This window comes from Oryctolagus cuniculus, chromosome 6, assembly GCF_051225735.1.
Source record: "Oryctolagus cuniculus isolate XC-2025 breed Fujian yellow rabbit chromosome 6, ASM5122573v1, whole genome shotgun sequence".
Lineage (NCBI taxonomy): Eukaryota > Metazoa > Chordata > Mammalia > Lagomorpha > Leporidae > Oryctolagus > Oryctolagus cuniculus.
The window spans coordinates 24,425,165-24,446,622 of record NC_142872.1 but is presented as its reverse complement, the minus strand read 5'-3'; the positions used below and the strand labels follow the sequence as shown (position 1 = coordinate 24,446,622).

Genomic DNA, 21,458 nt, shown 5'->3' with positions numbered 1-21,458 from the left:
CCACTACGGCTCTGGCAGCAAACCGGAGTCAGGATCCGGGGCCGGGAATCAAACCCAGACACCCCAATATGGGACCTGAGCCCACTACCTGTGACGACGAGCACCCGCACCATCCTTCAGTTGCTTAGCTATGAGTCCTTCCGTGGCTGGAACCACCTGCAAGTCTTTGTCTGCCAAGTCCAGCAGGGGAGCTTCCCGCAGCCAGCTTTCCTCTTGGCACAGACTCTTTTACATACATAACTTCCCTCTTTATTTTTAATGTTTATCCCACATACTTGAAAGGCAGAGTGACAGAGTGAGAGTGAGCAACAGAGATAGGTACCTTCTATCCGCTGATTCACTCTCCAAATGCCCCAAGATCCAGAAATGAGCCATGCTAAAGCCAGGAGCCCAGAACTCAACGCATGTCTCCCACACGCGGGGCAGAGGCCCGAGCACTTGAGCCACCACCCGCTGCCTCCCAGGACGCGTTAGCAGCAACAGGGATGAGGAGGAGAGTAGCGAGGAAACAAATCAGCTCTCTGACTGGGATGGGGGCACGCCGCACGGTGGTTCAAGCTGCTGCCCCATGACACCAGCCCCGAGGTGTATAATTGACACATAACTGCACACGTAGATGGGGCACAGCAGGAGAACTCGTGATGATCAAGGAAGAACACTTAGCATATTCATTTTCTATCGCTTCCTCGTGTCTGCAGCCTTCCAGCTCCTCCCCTCGGGTCCTTCTGGAAACATCCGTCACCCCGGTGAGCCACCAGCAGTGGCTCCAGGCCCTCCCTCCTGCGCTGTGGGAGGCGTGAGCCAGTCTCTGCAGGCGCCCTCCTGCTCCCCTTCGCAACTGCTAACGATCATTTTACTACTCCCTTTTCCTTCGAGATAAACTTCTTAGCTCATCCCATTTCTCTATCTCATTACTGTGTTGTTGTTACGGAGAACATGACATTTAAAATAACATGCTGCAACTCTGGGAGCCAGATTCCCTGCTCCTCTACAGGTTTGTTACTAAGCGACTTTGCGGAATTAATTCTATAAAGTCTATATTTTTAATCATGTGTGGGCACCAAAGCCTCTGCTCCGTGAGCTTAACGGCCTTCTAATGAACGGACTGAGATGTCCTTGAGCGCCTGGAGCCACCATCTCCCAGTGTCTGCCAAAGGGGCCTGCATCTGGGGCACACAGCCAGTGCCGCAGCAGGTTCCCACTCTTCCTGAGACCCCACCTCCATCTGCCAGAGGTGAGAGACCAGGGCCTTCACAGGTCCTCCTTGTTACCCTCCCTGAGGCCTCCCAAAACGTTCATCAGGTCTCAGGCCTATGTGTTATTTTCAGCAGCCGCTCAGCCACTCTGCAAAATGTATTTTGACAACATCAGTTTACAGATGTAGCAACTGAATTACAGAGCTTGAGTAATTTGCACAAACTCTCACAGCTAGTTGTAAGGCAGAACTGGGACTTGAACACAAATCGGTTATCACCCCAAAGTCAATATCCTTCCCTCAACACAAAATATCCCCTAGGCTTGCCAGCCAGGCTCTCCGGCCTCTGGAGACCATTCCAAGATTCACATCACTCAACTCATCTCTTCCCCTGACTCCCACCAAGTCACGTGTAACACGTTCTACAGTCCCTGGCCAGACTCTGGAGGGTGGTGTGGGATTCACTGCCAGTCCACGCACTCACGGAAGTACTGCTATGGAGCAGACCCAGCACGTTCCGCATGCTAACGGGGGTTCTACCACCCCCACTGCCACTGGCACCACATGACCTCAGCAGGGAAGTACGCTACTCCCCCTAAATGAAAACAAAGTGCATTTTAACCTTTGACTGTAAAACAAAGTGCACACACAGACCGCATGCAGCCTAATGAACTATTACCTGGCCGGCATCCCCATAACGACCACCTTGGTCAGGAAGGAGAACTCTGCCAACTAACCCAGAAGCTCCTCCGTGTGCTCCATCAACCCCAACTCTCACCCTCCCCCAAATCATCCAGATTTCTATAATCACTTCCTTGCATTTCTCTAGAGATGGAAGCCAATATACACACCCCTAGAATTAATAACTTAGTCTGTCCCTTTTACATAGTGTTAAAATGTGGTCTTTTGAATCTCTTTTTTTTTTTTTTTTGACAGGCAGAGTGGACAGTGAGAGAGAGAGACAGAGAGAAAGGTCTTCCTTTTCCATTGGTTCATCCCACAATGGCCACTGCAGCTGACGCACTGCGCTGATCCGAAGGCAGGAGCCAGGTGCTTCTCCTGGTCTCCCATGTGGGTGCAGGGCCCAAGCACTTGGGCCATCCTCCACTGCACTCCCTGGCCACAGCAGAGAGCTGGCCTGGAAGAGGGGCAACCGGACAGAATCCGGCGCCCCAACCGGGACTAGAACCCGGTGCCCCAACCGGGACTAGAACCCGGTGTGCCAGCGCCGCAAGGCGGAGGATTAGCCTATTGAGCCGCAGCGCCGGCCTGTTCTCTTGCCTTACAGTTTGCTGCCTAAAGGACCCAGAAGTTTGACTTCTACATCCTCCCAGTCTGGATTGTGCTGAATGCACACCTGTGGTGCTTTTCACCTGCTCCTCCCTCTTCATGTAATGAAAACAGGAGGCTGGACCCAGCGGCTGCTCAGACGCAGGCCTGAGCGCTACAGCTGCTCTTGCACAGCGGGTATACAAGGTCTCATTGCCTCTGTTATAAAAGGACAGCAGCTAGGGCCGGTGCTGTGGCACAGCAGGTAAAGCCTCTGCCTGTGGAGCCGGCATCCCATATGGGTGCTGGTTCTAGTCTCGGCTGCTCCACTCTGATCCAGCTCTCTGCTAACGGCCTTGGAAAGCAGTAGAAGATGGCCCAAGTGCTTGGGCCCCTGCACCTGTGTGCAAGAACCAGAAGAAGCTGCAGGTTCCTGGCTTCTAATGATCCCAGCCCTGGTCATTGCAGCCATTTGGGGAGTGAACCAGCAGATGGAAGACACCTCTCTGCCTCTCAAATAAATAAATCTTTAAAATAAAATTAAAAAAAAAAAAAAGATAGCAGCCACTAATGCTCATTGCCTAGATCCAATACTTCACTGGGAGTTAGGAAACAGTGATGTTCTAGCATTTCTTTTTTATTTACTAACTGGGACACTTGTATTGGAAAATGTTTTCCCTCATCTGCTATGTGCTTAGCCACTATTACATTCATTCAAGAGAGGCCGGCACCAGCACTGTAGCATAGCATGTTGAGCTGCTGCCTGCAGTGCCAGCATCCCATAGGGGCACCAGTTTGAGATCCGGCAACTCTGTTTCCAATCCGGCTCCCTGATAATGCACCTGGGAAAACAGAAGATGGCCCAAGTGCTTGGGCTCCTGCACCCACATGGAAGACTGAGATGAAGCTCATGGCTCCTGCCTTTGGGCCAGCCCAGTCCTGACCATTGTGGCTATCTGGGGAGTAAACCATCGATCAGAGATCTATCAATCTCTGTCCTTCCCTCTTCCCCTATTCCTTCTTCCCTTTCAAATAAACAAAATTTTTTTTGAAAAAATAATTTTAAAATACATCTCACCACTGCAGTTCCTGACACAATCTCCCCACACCTTGGTGCATATTTTAAAAGTCCTTAGCGTGGCCGGCGCCGTGGCTCACTTGGCTAATCCTCCACCTGTGGCGCCGGCACCCCAGGTTCTAGTCCCAGTCGGGGCGCCGGATTCTGTCCCAGTTGCCCCTCTTCCAGGCCAGCTCTCTGCTGTGGCCCGGGAAAGCAATGGAGGATGGCCCAGGTCCTTGGGCCCTGCACCCCATGGGAGACCAGGAGGAGGCACCTGGCTCCTGGCTTCGAATCGGTGCAGCATGCCAGCCGTAGCGGCCATTTTGGGGGTGAACCAATGGAAAAGGAAGACCTTTCTCTCTGTCTCTCTCTCTCACTAACTCTGCCTGTCAAAAAAAAAAAAAAAGTCCTGAGCATTTTTTTCAGATAAAAATTCTGGGAACAAAAAGCTTTAAAAATCTTACCACTTTCTGGAATGAAATAGGTGGAAAGAAGAGAAGACAGCTATGTTCTCCGCTTACCTCAAGCACTCTGAACAACTGGTATCTGATTTTGTAACTGGTCCACAAGACCATGAAAAAAGCATTCAGCGAGACGGTGCTGATCATAACGATCTGAAAGAGGCGACTCGTCACAACTCTCTTGACAAACGCGCGACACTGATCGTCTTTCCTCCTGGCAGGACGGTGGGAAGAGGCACAGTTACCACACAGCACAGCCAGACCCCACACAAGGCACCCCTGAGGGTCAGGAAGAGGGTCTGCTTTTCCCTCCCCCATGAACACAAGCCAGGTACACAGTCACCCTGGGGTAGCTCGGGGGTCACTGATCACCCACCCACCCGCCCATCAGTCCACGGACAACTCAGACTCTGCCACGCAGTGACCACAGCCGGCTGGCACTCCAGGTGTCTCTGGGTGGCTGTGATTACCTGCACTCCCCTTCTTCCCAACCGCAAAAGGCACTGAGGACAGCCTCAGGCCTGTGTCTGGGTCTCCATAAATGGTAACTTCCTATAATAGATCTGTGTGCATTTCATAGCATAACTATAAGCCAGTCTATTTGCTACATATAGTTTATGGGTTCATGAGTTATCTATTTTTTTAGCTATTTCTACGCTATGTAGTTATTCTGTGAGTTTTCTCAAATTGCCACTAATTTCAAAAGAGGAATTCCCATAACAGTGGACTCATGTAGTTGAAACCCATGTTGTCCAAGGGTTGAGTTTACTGCTTTGAGATTTATTTATTCATTTACTTATTTGAAAGACATAGTTACAAGAAAGAGAGAGAGAAGTCCTCTATCCACTGGTTCACTCCCCAGATGGCTGCAACTGCCAGAGCTGAGCTGATCCGAAGCCAGGAGCCAGGAGTGAGGAGCTTCCTCTGGGTCTCCCACATGGGTGCAGGGACCCAAACACTGGAGCCATCCTCCACTGCTCTCCCAGATGCGTTATCAGGGAGCTGGATTGGAAGTGGAGCCGCCAAGACTCGAACTGGCACCTGTCTGGATGCTGGAGCCACAGTGCTGGCCCCTTGAGTGTACTTCTAAATAGCAATGACATGCAGAGTAAGTGACTACTGAGATGTGCAGTGACCATCAACAATCTGCCCTCACTCAGTCACTCAGGTCCCTCTGCTGGACCTCGGGGGTGGGGGGCAAAAAAAGTCACCACTCCTCAAGCAAAACAAAGCAGCTTCTTCATTTACACTCAACAAAGCTCCAAGTGACTTCAACATGCCAGGCGACACAGTGACCCAAACCAAACACGGCCAGTCCAGGAGGAAAAGCTGACCAAAAATAATCACCCACACAAATGCTTGTAAGTCAATCATTAAGAAAAAAAAAAAAGGTAAACAGTCAATTCAAGAAAGAAATACAAACGGCCAATGAACGCCCCCCTGCCATGCAGTTAACAATATTAATCTGGGGACATGCAACACAGACTCATCATTCTTGCTTACGCAATGCGCAGACAAACATGGTCCCCATCAGTGATGGCCTGCGTGTGGCTGGGGCGGGGGCAGGGGCGGGGGGGGGGGGCTACCAGCACCAGCCAGGGATGGAAGCTGCCCAGCTTTTTTGAAAAGCCTCAGAACTGCCCACAGCCTCTTCCCCAGAGAGCCCACCTTGAGGGCACACAACCCAGCACGCAGTGAGGCTGCATGAAGATGGTTATCCCAGCACGATTTACAGCGGGGACTTGGAAACAATGCAAAAGTCTAACCAAAATGCCTGGTGAAGGAAATGGTGGCATCTCCACTTCATTAGACACAGACACCAAAATAAACCTGTACGCTGATCATGATTCAGTTTATGACCCACTGGAGAGGAAAACACAAAACAAGACACAAGATTCTCTGTTCAGGGCCATTGCCGGCAACACCAGCACCCCACATGGGTGTCAGTTTCAGTCCCGGTTGATCCACTTCTGATCCAGCTTCCTGCTAACTCACCTGGGAAAGCAGCCAAAGATGGCCTGAGTGATTGGGCTCTTGCACCCATGTGCAAGACCTGATTGAAGCTCCTGGCTCTGGCTTCACCCTGGCCCAGCACTGACTGTTGCAGCCACTTGGGTAGTGAACCAGCAGAAAGATCCCTCTCTCTGTCTCTTGTTCCTTCTCTATAACTCTGACTTTCAAATAAATAAATAATCTTAAAAAAAATTTCTCGGGCCGGTGCCACGGCTCAATAGGCTAATCCTCCGCCTGTGGCGCCGGCAAACCGGGTTCTAGTCCCAGTTGGGGCACCAGATTCTGTCCCGGTTGCTCCTCTTCCAGTCCAGCTCTATGCTGTGGCCTGGGAAGGCAGTGGAGGATGGCCCAAGTGCCTGGGCCCTGCACCTGCATGGGAGACCAGGAGAAGCACCTGGCTCCTGGCCATTGGGGGTGAACCAACGGAAAAGGAAGACCTTTCTCTCTGTCTCTCTCACTGTCCACTCTGCCTGTCAAAAATAAAATAAAATAAAAATTTCTCTCTTCAGGGGGTCGGCACTTTGGCATGGTAGATTAAGCCTTCACCTGCACTGTCACCATTCTATACAAGCACTGGTTCTAGTCCCGGCTGTTCCACTTCCAATCCAGCTCCCCGCTCATGCCTGGGAAAGCAGTGGAGGATAGCCCAAGTGCTTGGGGCCCTGTTTCCACGTGGGAGACCCAGAAGAAGCTCCTGGCTTCGGTCTAGGCAGCCCCAGCTGCTGGGATCACCTGGGGAGTGAACCAGCCGATGGAAGATATCTCTCTGTCTCTCTATTTCTCTATCTCTTCCTCTCTCCTTTTCAAATAAATCTTTTTAAAAATTCTCTGCTCAAAATCATCTCACTTATATAAAAATGTCAAGGAAAAACTCAGCAGGAAACAGGCCAAAATGCTGACATGTCTGCCTATGGATGGCGAAGCTCCAGGTGATCATTTTTCCTACGTGTTTATATTTATCTGCACTTGGCAATTTTTCTCAAAGAAGATGTTATTTTTCCTAATATATCTAAGAAATGAATATAGTCTCATTACAATTAAAAATACAAAACATACATTGACCATGAATACAATGTAATTTTCATGTTCTAAGATGAGGTCTATTGCCAAACACACACAAACGGCTTCAAATTATCTAACACAGTAGCTAATACAAAAGGATAAAACTGAACCAAAGCAGCCACTGGGTGTCCAGGTCGAGCAACAGTGGTCACCGCGTTGGGAAGGGGTGAGAGGTCAACGCCGCTCTGCCTCCACGGCCATCTGCAGCTCTCTTAGCAAGCGGGGAAACAGAAAGATATTTACTTAAACTTCCTGAACCGCGTATAAAACGCCAGCGACGCAGTGTCCAGCAGCGAACTAGAGACGACCCGCAAATGGTTCCGGCGAAAGACTTGAGACATTGTCCCAATTTGCCGTTTTTATTCCTCGCTTTTATAATCCAGCAGAAATTCTGCTTAGAGATTCCCTCTGCGTCTGGATTCCGGGAGGCAGCAGAGAGGAATCATGCTTTATGAGGTCACTCTCGGCCATTCCAGCAGGTGATGGGGCCTGGAGATGGAGCGCCGGGCCCCAGAGCTAGGAAACACCACAGAGAGGCCACACAGAGGCCCTCTCTTCTTCAAGTGCCCCCATCTCACAGCCAGAGGCCTAGAGGTCACTGGGGCCAGTGCTGTGGCACAGCAGGTAAAGCTGCCGCCCGCAATGTCAACATCCCGTATGGGTGCCGGTTCGAGTCCCAGCTGCTCCACTTCCAATCCAGCTCTCTGCTATGGCCTGGGAAAGTATAAGTTGGTCCAAGTCCTTAGGCCCCTGCACCCATGTGGGAGACCCAGAAGAAGCTCCTGGCTCTTGGCTTCTGGCCGTTGCGGCCAACTACGGAGTGAACCAGCGGATGGAAGACCTCTCTCTCTCTCTCTCTCTCTCTCTCTCTCTCTCTCTCTTTCTGCTTCTGCCTCTGCCTCTGCCTCTCCTTCTCTCTGTGTGTAACTCTGACTTTCAAATAAATAAATCATAAAAAAAAAAAAGTCAAGGCGTCATGTAAGAGCGAAAGGCAACAGGCCCCAAATCCAGGGCACAGCAATGGAAGCGCCGTGAAGCACAAGGAAAGATCACAGTGGGTTTGGGGCTCGAAAAAAGCAAGAGGAGGAGCAGAGAAGCGACATTCACATGTGCTCGCCCTGGGTGACCAGGTCCTGGCTGTGTGCACAGCACCACCAAAACAGACAGCAAGGCAGCGTCTGGAAGCAAGCAGGTGCTTCCGAGTAAGGGCCAGAGGGTTACGTGAGCAACTTAAACCTGTAAAACTTGTAAGTTGTATTACTCTTTGGCTGTGTTTTTATTATATTCTCCTCTTTCTTCCTAACCTCTTTGGTTTTCAAGGCAAATCAAGACAGAGAAAGCGGGCGACAGTGCTGTGGCAGAGTGGGTTAGGCTGCCACCTGCAGTGCAGGCATCCCACATGGGAGCTGGATAGAGTCCTGGCTGCTCCATTTCCAATCCAGCTCCCTGCTAATGCACCTGGGAGAGCAGTGGAGGATGTCCCAAGTGCCTGGGCCCCAGCACCAACATGGAGAACCAGAAACTCCTGGCTCCTGGCTTCAGGCACAGACCTGGCTGTTCCAGCCATCTGGGGAGTGTAGCAGTGGATGGAAGATCTATCTCTTCTATGTATCTCTGTAACTCTGCCTTTCTAATAAACACATAAATAAATCTTTAAAAAATAAAGGTAGGGGGGGTGGCCGGGCAGCCCTGTGCTGTGGTAAAGGTTTCGCTGAGTTGGTCAGCATTCTGGAAACCAACGTGTCGGGTCCCAAGAGGAACAGCTAACCACGCTCTCACCTCTGCTCTTCCTCATGTTCTAAAACCAGCCACGCGGCCATTTCCCGAACACAACCAACACACACCGCACGGGGATCTGATGATCAACAGCAAACTATCAATCACTTGGATTAACACCCCCAGACCCAAACCTGGACCCTATCTTCTCCCTCTTCCTTCTCTCCCTTGGAGCAGCTTGCGCTCCCAAGGCCTGCGTCGCTCACACGGCCCCTGAGGTTTCTGGACCTCCTGCCCCACATGCCCAGACTGGCCTCCCACAGCAGCTGCTCGCCAAGAGCCTGGACCAGCTCGCACCTCCCATCCCGCCTGCCCCACAGCAGGCACGTGGATGAGGTCCTGAGTACGGGTGTGCTCTACAGATTCCCACGTGCCTGGCCCCAGGGACGGTCCCACAACCCCAGGGGGCTGAGCAAGGTGGGACAGCATCTCCGGGAAGCCCAGTGGTCAGCTCCCGGATCTTCCCTCTTCCAGCGAAGCACAGCTACAGGGAAACACAGGGGCGATGAGAATCATCAGGCACTGCTTCCCGATGACCGCAGGCTGAAGGGGGACAGCAGGGAGGAGCCCAGCAGCTCTCAGCCACGGCAGCACGGCCAGCTACTGTGGACTTCGGTTTCCGAGGGCCCTGAGCCACACGTGCAGTCTGGGCCTGGAGCTGCAGCTGGGTGAGCAGGCAGGAATCAGAGGCGACAGCCTATCCAGGGTCCACTGCAATCACCCGCGTCTCCTCACAACAGTGGGAGAAGCCCAGGGCTACGCTCCTGCCCCTCCAGCAGCGATGCCCACTGTGCCCGCCCGGGCTGCAGCACCTGAGCCACGGCCAGGGGAAGGCGGCAGGCACGGCAGGATGGTCTTCCAGTCTCAGTCACTGCTTCACAGCCCCAAGTCGCTGCCTTGGAGACACGTGTTACAGCAAACCCTATCACAGCGGCTACTTTGCTGCTGATCAAGAGGCAACCTTGGTTCCTACGTCTTACCGACGTCAGAAAGAACCATCGCGGCGAGAACGTGCACCGGCTTCATTTCAGGAAAGGACGCCGCCCAGCACGGGTCATGCTGCAGTCAGCGGAGGTCGCGCAGAGTCCCAGGTCGCGTCTGCTTAGTTCCTCTCTACTCAGGCGGTCGCTTAGGAAGAAACTGGAGGGAAAAGAAAGTTTACCACACCAGAGACGCCACCGTCATCGCCCAGAGATTCGGAACAGACGGGAACATCGGGGCCCCCAACTCTGACGACGTCTCTCTGAGGACGAAAAGGCAGTCACGAGAAGCAAGTCTGGGGCCGCCTTCTGTGGGAAGGTACCACAGCGTGTACTTCTGCGGGCTTCTGATATGCCATCTCTGACTCTGCTGGGATGCGTGTGAACCCCAGCACGTGCATCCCCCTCCACACGACCCAGCGTCAAACCCTCATGGAGACGCTAAGCAGTCACCGCGCTTCCAGTCCTCTGCGTGGGTGATGAGCCACATCCTGCAGTCTCCATTGAGCACACATGAGACACCTGTTAACGCCATCAAGTATAGTCAGACCAACATTCAAAATGGGGAGGAGGGCTGTACTCAGGGTTCAGCGACCACTGAAATAACAACACAGGGGAGCCAACAAGCACACGCAGAAGGGGACCAGCACCCCAGGTCTCCCAGCAAGCCAGCTCCGTGTTAAGGTAACCTGGCTTCTCCAGACTGAGCGGGCGTGAAGGGGCAGTGTGACCAGATGGACAGGCGGACGTCACAGGAAACCCGATGACAACAAGACCACCGCCCAGACGCGGTCCTGACCCAGAGGCAACCTGGTTTCGCCACAGTATCAGGTGGTACCGAAGAATCGTGGTTTCTGTTGTTAGGTGGGATAACGGCATGGCGGTTTACACAGGAAAATGACCGTGCCTTTTAGAGAGAAGACATGCTGTCGGGTTTGCTTTTAAATACATTTGCAAGGAAAAGTGAAAACAGGGGGACTATAGGAAGCAACCGGGGCAAACATCCTGGCAATTATTCCACTGATCGGGGCGATCAGTCCGGAGGGCTCAGTGCACTACTCACCCTGCTTCTGAGTACATCCACATTCTTTCATGTTTAAAACGATTCATATCTTTGGAAATAAAATGTGAAATTTCCAGATCCAAGGACACGGAGCTTTGCCTTTCCTTTGACAAAAATTCTGAGAAACAGAACTTGGAGTGTTGGGCTCCAAGCCCCGGGCTGCCCGAGGGCCCGGGGCTTTTCTCCCTTGTCCACTGCAGTCTGAGGACCCTGGACACAAGCCGACTGGGCCCGCCCCTCTCGGCTAACAGAAGCAGCCCCCGCGTCACGTTCCCACCTGGTGGCTCCGGATTGGGGCAGGGCAGGCTGGGTTGGGAAGGCTTGCTTCTGGTCCCTCAAGAGGGGTGTACTACAAAGATGACCCCTGTTCCGTTCTGAGGCTGCAGACTCTCAATCCAGGGGTCACAACATGCACATAATGAAAACCGACGGCCCGCAGCTCCTCCCCTCAGCGTGTGCAGAGACGGCCTGGTGAGCGCTGCCAGGGCACTGGGTCCTTCTGCACAACTCCCAGAGCCAAGGGCGAGAGCGCTGTCTTCCCCTTCACCCCCGCCTTGCAAGTCAAAGTCACACACTGGGATGGCTCAGCTGACATTGACTTTTGTGATCTAATTAATTACTTAAGTAGAAACAGCAGCTACCATTCAAACGTGAGCTTCACGAGAACTGTTGTATACAAAGTTAAAACCCACCATCTGCAGAGTTAATTCTTTGCCCACCTTCCAGCTGTGCTCCAACACCATGCATTTGTACAGTCTTGATCAATTTGAATTTCCAAGTTACAAAATGTGTGACTACTTCCCTATCTCAGTTTCATACCTTAAAGGATGCCACTTCTCTTTATGAATATTACTAATATAATCACCTGGGTTAGTTTTTCTTCTGTATGTGATCAGAGAGGGTGAAAAATGCCTCAGGATCAGGTTTCAATTATTTTGTATTTAGGCACTGATTTTTCAAATGTTGTATACAGGCAGGGAGTTTACAATTTAATTTGTTGGCATAAGCTGTCTCTGAAACACGGCAGCTAAGACGTGCATCAGACTGCACACACGCTCTGGAAGAAATCACACGGAAGCAGCTGCTTTCTCAATGAACTTGGCCAGCTTCACATCTCTTCGGGTGAGTCCCCCACGGTCATGCGAGGTGAGAGTTATCTGCACCTAGGAAAGAAGAAGGTAGTTTTTAAAGCCCTGAGCGGCAGTCCTTGGGTGGCTCAGAGGTCAATCTATTACTCAACATTCATGTCTGAGAACTGAGAGGATTCAATGCTTTAGAAAAGACTACACCATGAAATGGAACTTCATGAAGAATGGGATGGGAGAGGGAGCAGGAGGTGGGTGGTTTGGGGGTGGGAGGGTGGGTATTAGGGGAAGAACTGCTATAATCTACAAGTTGTACTTATGAAATTTGTATTTATTAAATAAAAGCTTTATATTAAAAAAAAAGAAAATACTACATCATGAGTACACACAGCATTTCTTTTTTTTTTTTTTTTTTTTTTGACAGGCAGAGTGGATAGTGAGAGAGAGAGAGAGAAAGGTCTTCCTTTACTGTTGGTTCACCCTCCAATGGCCGCCACGGCTGGTGCGCTGTGGCTGGCGCACCGCGCTGATCCAAAGGCAGGAGCCAGGTGCTTCTCCTGGTCTCCCATGGGGTGCAGGGCCCAAGCACTTGGGCCATCCTCCACTGCCTTCCCTGGCCACAGCAGAGAGCTGGCCTGGAAGAGGGGCAGCCGGGAAAGAATCCGGCGCCCCGAGCAGGACTAGAACCCGGTGTGCTGGCGCTGCTAGGTGGAGGATTAGCCTATTGAGCCGTGGCGCCAGTCCTACACAGCATTTCTAGAATGTGGCAGACTCCAAGGACACAGCAGGTACCCAGGGATAAAAAGGCTAAGAGAAAACTCAGCTGCCAGAACCTCAACTGCTGTCTTGTAGAAAATGGGGTGCGGGGGTGGGGGAGACTGAGATTCTGTTTTAATTCCCATTATTTTAATTATACCAACAATTTTCAGGCTGCAAAGGAAAACCAGACTATCAACTAGAGTATCTTAGCAGTGATGTTAAAAAGGCACATTTCCAAATGGGGGGGGGGGAGTTGGCAAGGAGCACAATGCTGCAGGTTGACAAGTCAGCTACAAGAAAAGAAAACCTTGGGGCCTGCAATGTGGCACAGCAGGTAGAGCCACCGCCTGCAGTGCCGGCATCCCATAAGGGCAGGCGCAGTTTGAGTCCCAGCTGCTCCACTTCCAATCCAGTGCTCTGCAACAGCCAGGGTGTGGGGAGCAACCCGGACTAGACTGAGTTACTGGAATTAAGACTTATTCTATGCATCTGCTCTCCCACAATATGGCGCTGGGAGAGAAGAAAACAGCTTCTACACAGCTGCCTCCAGTTTAGCCAATAAACTGTAGGACTTGCTCCTGATTGGAGGAGAGCAGCGTACTCGGCGTGTGGCCAGCCGAGTTAGGATTGGCGGAGGAGGACTATAAAGGAGGAGAGAGACGGCATGCACCAGGAACATCTACGGGGAACATCTACGGGGAACACCTGTGCAGCCCCCGAGAGAGCCGGCCGGCGGTGTGCCGCTCCCCCGCGGAAGTGGGGAAGGTGGCAGGGGGAACCGCCCTTCCACGGAGGTGGAAGGGACGGTAGCCAACCCGGGAAGAACCAGCAGCAAACCCGGGGAGGGCCGAGCAGACAAAAGAACAGCACAGGGTCCTGTGTCGTTCCTCCACGAAGACGGGGAGCGACATAATGGTGCCGTGACTCGGATATGAAGCCTAGGCAGGGTTTAGTGTCGTTCCTCCACGAAGACGGGGAGCGACACCAGGGAAAGCAGCAGAAGTCCTTGGGCCCCGGCACCTGCTTGGGAGACCTGAAAGAAGCCTAGCTTCAGATCAGCCCAGCTCCAGCCATTGCAGCCACTTAGGGAGTGAATTAGTGGATGGAAGACTGACTGACTGACTGACTGACACTCTCTCTCTCTCTCTCTCCCTTTGCCTCTCTGTAACTTAGCCTTTCAAATAAACAAATAAATCTTTAAAAGAAAAAAAAAAAAGGAAACTATGTGCCGAGAGAAGCATCTGGGAAAGAAGTTCACCCCGTACCAGGGTGCTCTGAATTATGCCAATAAATCACGAGACCATCATGAAATCTCTCATTTTCCAAGAGGACTACCAGCGAGAAAACAGAAACTCAGGGAAGCTGGGATGCTCAGACGCACCACGTGGCGTGACCGTCACAGCAGGGACACTCTGGGGTCACGATGCTTCCCCCCAGGTCCCCTCCAACTCCTCAGTCCGCCCTTTTTTCTTAAGAAAGGAGGCCAGCTCCTGCTGAGGATCAGAATTTAACGGCTGCTATTCAAGGTTCTGAAGCAGATTCGTCTCATTGCGATCCACAGGGCCACGCTGACTCTATCTGCTACCACTTCTTTCAACAGTTTACCTGAAGTTTGAAACCTTGTCTGCGTAACTGATGTTCCGGCTCCATTCAAGAGCCTGACTAGGCTCAGCATCCTCCTGTCACTGCCAGCGGGGGACGAGCACGGCAACACAGAGCTTCTGCATCGTCCTTATGAGCGGGCGTCAGAGGAGGAGCGAAGCACACGTTCTCAGGCACAGCGACTCAGCTGCACACGGAGACAAGCGAGCAGCAAGTTTCCTAAGAGCCCTAATTCAGGTGATCCCAGAAGGCGATGGAGTTACCTTGTTGTACACATTGAACCACTCCGGGTGATGGTTCATCTTCTCTGCCTGCAGGGCCACTCGGGCCATGAAGCCGAACGCCTGGAGAAGAACAAGCCAGGGTAAGCACCGCCAGCGCCCCCGCCCGCCAGGGCCGGCCGCGCCAGGGGCCTTGGGAGCCTGGGGGAAGCCACCTAGGGAAGCACTGCTCGCTGCAGGCCCAGAGGCACCGCGTAGCAGGGCTCTGACCTGCTGCTCCGCGGTGAAAAACAGTCGGGCTCAAATAAACAAACCAGGAAATTGGTCTCACCCACTGACCTGTCTGGGCTGCTTAATTGTCCTCAGGACGGGAGTCTCCTAAACAGCACGGGAACAATTTCCCCTCAGCTCAGAGCCCTGGGTCTCAGCACCCGGCCCCGAAGCCTGAGAGCCGCTCTCCTTGTAGCCTTCTTCCTTTTGTTTTCAGTGATGGGGTGGATGGCCAAGGCGTCAGCCAGAGGACCATGGCAAAGGCCTGCTGGGTGCACCCGGAGCGCGAGCCCTGGGGAGTGGGCACCGCCCCAGCCCTCCTCTCCAGGTGCCTTCACCGCCACACGGAGAGCAACACAGAAGCCAACCTGCCCCTCAGGGTCTCCTTGCTGCTGCCCTGCTTTGCTGGAGGGGTGACAGTGACCCGGAGCAGGACCCGGGAGAGTGGGAGCATGCTCTCGTCAGGCAGAAGGCAAACTCACTCTGCCAGGGAGAAAAGTTTTTTTAAGTTTTTTTCCCTTTCTTTCCAATTTGAATGAGTGTTGAGTTGCCAACAGGAACATCTGTGTCCTGCGTCCAGAAGGCAGAATTACTCGGTGGGACTCCAGGCTGACGGCACACTCACGACAAAGCTCCAGGGGCACTCAAGGAAGTACCTATGACGTTCACAAAAATAAATATTTAGCTCGTGATACCCATCCAGCAAAAGCAGCACGATGCTAGCTGGGCTATGCTTTCTGGACCACCAGCCGTCAAGAGGGAACACTCCCTGGTCCACACGAGAAACGGGGGAGGTATCACTTAAAATAATTCTGCGTCTGTCGTTACGGTTCCTGTGTCTGGGCCAGCTGTACTTGGGATGAAGACTTCCATTTTGACATTTAAGGCCTGAAGGTGTTCCCTCTTAGGAAAAGGAGCAAAATACACTTAACCACGCATGGAATCATCTGTGGAAAAACAGCATTCACTCTCCCAGGCCTTTTCCACTGGACAATCTGATGCTACAAATTATGTGAAAGGAAGGACAGGTCAGATACGAAAGTCTGCTTTAGTTATTCAAACACGGAGTCAGGGCACGAAATGATGCAGAATGAGCATTTCTGCTCTGCCTGCAACACCCTGCGAGTCTCAGCGCCATCACACGGTCATCAGGGCAGGGCCTCTTCAGCCAGCAGTCCTGGACTCAAATCCTGTCTCTACCACGTAACTGCCATGTGACTTTACTCTGAGCCTCAGTGTTCCTATCATAAATGGGAGTGGTACCGAGCAACCCACGTGATCATTCTGCTAAAAGACGAGGGAGGCAAGCGTGTGGGTGCCTGGCACAGCTAAGAGGCCACGGCGCTTCTGGCTGAGCTGCACAGGGTAGTGCTAATGAGGCACGCTCAGAGGTAAGCCCTCCCACAGGTGAGAGCATCTAACACGCCGCCGGCTGCCTTCCCTGTTCCGGTTCTGCCGTGGACAGAAAGAAACCCACACATACGTGCCACACACACCGGTGATGTGCTGTGGGTAACACCCCGATGCACACTGGGGAAAACGGTTTCCCACTGGCAAGAAATCACGTGGGCACAGTCACTGCCCGAGTTCCCCAGCCCTGCAGCCACAAGGTCTTTGCACATGTCACACCGAAAGTCCAGAGCAGTGCCTAGAATCCTTCCCACTTCCCAGAAGTCAAATGGAGCAGGGAACAACTTGAACACAGCCAGCAGTGCTCCTGCAGCCTCTAACCACCAGCACACATGCTGCCAACACAGCAGCAGAATCTCCTCCACTGCAGCAGGCACAGTGTTCAAAGGAAAGGCATTACCATAGCCACACACAATCCACCAAACGCACGTATCCAAATCCGGATGCCCCCCAGCTCTGTGGACCCCCCTTCGGCTGCTACCCAACATTCACATCTAACAAAATATCACGAACCCTGATAAACCATGTTCACGGGATTCACTCCTAATTTTTCCTCAGGGAAAAGAACACTCCATCTGCTCTGGGAGCAGAGACAATTCCATAATCCTCCTTCTATTTAATGGAACCAGATAATCCCCAAAATATTTATTTTTAAATTTACAAATTAAAAACATCCATAACTATACACGTTCAAATTAAAGTAGAAGAACCACTGCAAGGAATACAGATGAAAGGAGAAGAGCGAAGCTTCAAAGGGAATTCTGATTTCTGGAAGACAATGCAGAAGGAACAGGGCCAACTGGCTGACCCAGCGGATGATGAAAGCATTTGTCCTTTCCTTCTAAGATTTATGTTTATGGCCCTAACCACTTGCTCACTAGGATGCCAGTTGGAATCTAAAGGCCTTGAGGCAGGCCCGGCGTTATGGACAGGGGCTTAAGCTACCGCCTGGAGGCCAGCATCCTATGGGCACCACCAGTTTTTGTCCCAGCTGCTCCACACTTACAATCCAGCTCCCTGCTGAAGGTGGGCCCCTGCCACTGACATGGAGACCAGGATGAGGTTCCTGTCTCCTGGTTCTTGGCTTCAGCCTGGCCCAGCTGTCAAGGCCACACAGGGAGTGAACCAACGGAGAGAAGTTCTCTCTGTCTCTCTCCCTCTGTGTGTGTGTGACTCTTTCAAACAAATAAATATTTTTTAACAAAAACAAAGAAAAAGGGGTTGGCACTGTAACACAGTAGGTTAATCCTCTGCCTGCGGTGCTGGCATCCCATATGGGCACCGGTTCTAGTCCCAGCTGCTCCTCTTCCCATCCAGCTCTCTGCTATGGCCTGGGAAAGCAGTAGAAGATGGCCCAAGTCCTTGGGCCCCTGCACCCACGTGGGAGACCCAGAAGAAGCTCCTGGCTCCTGGCCGTGGATCAGTGCAACTCCAGCCATTGTGGCCACCTGGGGAGTAAACCAGCAGACAGAAGAACTTTCTGTCTCTCCCTCTTACTATCTGTAACTCTACCTCTCAAATAAATTAATTAATTAATTTAAAAAAAGAAGAAAAAGGCCTGAGGTAGCTAAAAGTGCAGGCTTTCGAAAACCATTCATGGAAGCAAGCTGGAAATAGTCCTCGGCAAAATATCCCTGACAAGCCAGCAGTGGCTCGGAGGACAGGCTAGAGAACATGTGCACAATGAAACAGAGATCAACACTCCAGAACAATTCAAAGACAACAAATGCACAGGAGAAACAAGGAGGTCTAACACAGAGAGAACTGCTGTCAGTATAAAGAACAAAAAAGACGGACCAGGAAAACCTGGAGCTTCAACCAAAGAAGAACTTCCAGAAACAAAACACTTAAGTCTACAGGTTGTAAGAATGCAACCACATTTACACATCACAGGAAGAGGGTGATGCCAGAATCCTTTCTGGATCTGGTCCCAAAGACCAAGTCACCTACCAGGATGACCAAGAACCCGTCAACTTCAAACTTCCACCTGCCAACAACCAACACGAAGTCAGAAGAGCAATACCAACCAAGACTTCAGGAATGTGGCCAGTGCTCTGGCAAAGCAGGCTAAGCCTCTGCCTGTAGCACCAGCATCCCATACGGGTGCCAGTTCATGTCCCGGCTGCTCCTCTTCCTATCCAACTCTGCTGTGGCCTGGGAAAGCAGTGGAGGATGGCTCAGGTGCTTGGGTCCCTGCACCCACGTGGGAGACCTGGAGAAAACTCCTGACTCCTGGCTTCAGATCGGCCCAGCTCCAGCCACTGGGGAGTTAGCCAACGTAATTCTGCCTCTCAAATGAATAAATCAAATCTTAAAAAAAAAAAAGCTTCAGAAAAAAAAAAAAAAACAGAATTTTATACCCAGCTAAAAAAAATTGTTCACAATTAAATGTAACACACAGACATTTCGGAAATCCATGGAATGATTCCCATTCTTCCTTTTTGAGAAAACTACTAAGAGATGAACTGTAAATACTAAGAGATGAATGGAGAAACTATACAAAAGAATCTATGGTGAGCAGTAAGCCCATTCAGCTCCAGGAGTACATTTAAAACAACTGCGGGGATTACAGCTACGGAATGGAATGTAAATGTTATCAATACCAAAGGAGTGGAAAGAAAGAGAGATAGAAATATAGAAGGCAGATGAAAGTAAAACACAATCTTTGAAAGCTGAAAGATCTAGGTTTAGACATAAAAGTTTATTTAAAGGTACAAAACATAAGCACTAGAATTAAAAAAGAACGTACACTACAATGAAACAGTGACAGAGATGTAGAATAAAGTAGGAGTATAATCTGGATGCTGCTCATAGGAGATCACAAATGCTATCTAAGAAACAGGACTAAATCTAAAACTGCAGGTTCAACAGTATTTATGAGAACCAAAATAAAAATATAAGCACTACCAGTTACATATAGGGAAACACAGTGAAAATGTAACAAAGAAAACACAACCCACATCGTGACCTCCAACACGGGAGAGGGACAGGCATTTAGAGTGGTTAAGACACGGGCTAGGATGCCCACATCAGAGCACCTGGGTTCCATCCCTGGCTGTAGCTCCTATTCCAGCTGATGCACACCCTGGGAGGCAGTGACGGCTCAAGTAATTAGGTTCCTGCTACCTACCTGGGAGACCTGGACTGCATGCCTAGCTCCTGGCTTCAAATGTTCCAGCTACTGCAGGCATTTGGGAAATGGAACCAGTTGATGGGAGGTCCCTTTCTCTCTGTCTCTCTGACTCTCAAATACATGAAAACATAGTATTAAAATAAAGAAAAAAGGCCTGCGCTGTGGCTCACTAGGCTAATCCTCCCCCTTGCGGCGCCGGCACACCGGGTTCTAGTCCCGGTCGGGGCGCTGGATTCTGTCCCGGTTGCCCCTCCTCCAGGCTAGCTCGTGCAGTGGAGGATGGCCCAAGTGCTTGGGCCCTGCACCCCATGGGAGACCAGGAGAAGCACCTGGCTCCTGCCATCGGATCAGCGCGGTGCACCGGCTGCAGCGCGCCGGCCGCGGCGGCCATTGGAGGGTGAACCAACGGCAAAGGAAGACCTTTCTCTCTGTCTCTCTCACTGTCCACTCTGCCTGTCAAAAAATAAAAATTAAAAAAATAAAATAAAATAAAAAATAAAGAAAAAAAGGATGCTGGTTCTATCATGCTTTCTAAGCTCAAACACATTTATCACTCCATAAAAACTGAGAATCCAGCCTTTAAAACATCCACTGAACAGTCACAGAAATTGAACACCCATCAAGCCACAGAAACATCTCAATCGATTCCAAAGAGTAATAAAGTACTGACAACATTCTCAAAACAAAAAACTCAGCCATAGAACCAACAAAAAATATCATGTAGAAACTTCTTAAAATCCTTCCTTAATAATCCCTGAATCAGAGCTGGCAATGTAGCACCGCAGATTCAGCCACAGCCTGTGACAACACCGTCCCGTAAGGGAGTCCCGCTGTTACACCACTGACACAGCTCCCTGTTAATGTGCCTGGGAAAGCAGTGCAAGATGGCCCAAATGCCCGGACCCCTGTCACTGCTATCAGAGAGCCAGCTGAAGCCTCTGGCTTCTGGTTTCAACTCGGCCTAAGCCCCATCCCCTCAGCCATCCCCTGGTGAGTGAACCAGCAGACAGAAGATCTCTGTCTCTCCTTCTCACTAGCAGCTTTTCAAATCAATCAATCAATAAACATTTCCTTAAAGTTCCTGGATAAATGTGAAATAATGAAAGCATAGTATCTGATGATGGCCAGCATTGTGGTGCAACAGGCTAAGCCACCACGTGCAACACCGGCATCCCATCTGCCAGCCAATGCACCTGGGCAGGCAGCGGATAATGGGACAAGTGCTTGGGTATCAGCTACCCATGTGGGAGACCTGGATGAAGTTTCTGGCTCCTGGCTTTCATCTGGCCCCACCTGGCTGTTTCGGGGAGTGAACCAGGGGATGTATCTCTCTCTGTCACTCTGCCTTTCATATAAATAAATATGTAATTCTTTTAAAAAAGAAGATATCTAGGATAAAACAGTAATCAGAGTAAACAATATTTAAATTAACAAAATTACAAGAATAAAAATAAATTAAGCAACCAATCCAAGAAAATAAAAAACAATAACACTTTAGGGATGGGGCCAGCATGGCATAGTGGGTAAGGCTGCTGCCTACAGTGTTGGCATCCCATATGGGCGCCAGTTTGAGTCCCGGTTGCTCCACTTCTGATCTAGCTACCTGCTATGGCCTGGGAAAGCAGTGGAAGATGGCCCAAGTCCTTGAGCCCCTGCGCCCACATGGGAGATCCGGAAGAGGCTCCTGCCTCCTGGCTTCAGATTGGCGCAGCTCCGGCCATTGTGGCCAACTGGGGAGTGAACCAGTGCATAGAAAATCTCTCTCTCTCTTTCTCTCTCTCTCTCTCTCTCTCTCTGCTTCTCCTTCTCTCTCTGTAACTCTGACTTTCAAAAGAATAAATAAATCTTTTTAAAAAATACACTTAGGGAGAAGAGCAGGAATGAAAGCAAATAATGAGAAAAGCAGATGTAGATGTATTAGGAAACAAAAATATAGTAGAACTAGTAAATGCAAAAGCTGGTTACCTGAAAAAATATATAGATAATAGGGAATTGGCTACTTCAACTAAAAACAGGAAAACAAGACAGGAAGACAGCAAAAATAAAACAAGAAGTGAGGTGGGGAATTACAGATACAAAGACAATTTTTAAATATACAA

General features: G+C 50.8%; 2 protein-coding genes across 18 annotated transcripts in view; both read right to left on the bottom strand.

The window, feature by feature from the left end:
* Positions 1 to 11,653, bottom strand: part of CATSPER3 (cation channel sperm associated 3) — a 34,612-nt gene extending 22,959 nt beyond the window's left edge. For 2 of the 6 annotated variants that reach the window (XM_089335879.1, XM_089335876.1), the window contains exons 1-2: positions 9,817 to 11,653; positions 4,046 to 4,199 (exon numbers count right to left, since the gene is read on the bottom strand). In XM_089335879.1, the coding sequence (XP_089192005.1) occupies positions 4,046 to 4,132 (87 nt within the window). In that variant the 5' untranslated portion in view covers positions 4,133 to 4,199; positions 9,817 to 11,653. Of the gene's footprint in view, positions 1 to 4,045; positions 4,337 to 7,303 lie in introns of those variants that run through there. The other 4 variants (XM_089335877.1, XM_089335875.1, XM_002710102.6 and 1 more) reach the window with 3 other exon arrangements.
* A 145-nt stretch (positions 11,654 to 11,798) lies between these two features.
* The window catches only part of PCBD2 (pterin-4 alpha-carbinolamine dehydratase 2), a 55,379-nt gene continuing 45,719 nt past the window's right edge, over positions 11,799 to 21,458 (bottom strand). For 8 of the 12 annotated variants that reach the window (XM_017341067.4, XM_002710218.6, XM_089335882.1 and 5 more), the window contains 2 exons: positions 14,589 to 14,669; positions 11,799 to 12,042 (listed from right to left, as the gene is read on the bottom strand). In XM_017341067.4, the coding sequence (XP_017196556.2) occupies positions 11,947 to 12,042; positions 14,589 to 14,669 (177 nt within the window). In that variant the 3' untranslated portion in view covers positions 11,799 to 11,946. Of the gene's footprint in view, positions 12,043 to 14,588; positions 14,670 to 15,298; positions 15,473 to 21,458 lie in introns of those variants that run through there. The other 4 variants (XM_070076114.2, XM_089335885.1, XM_089335884.1 and 1 more) reach the window with 3 other exon arrangements.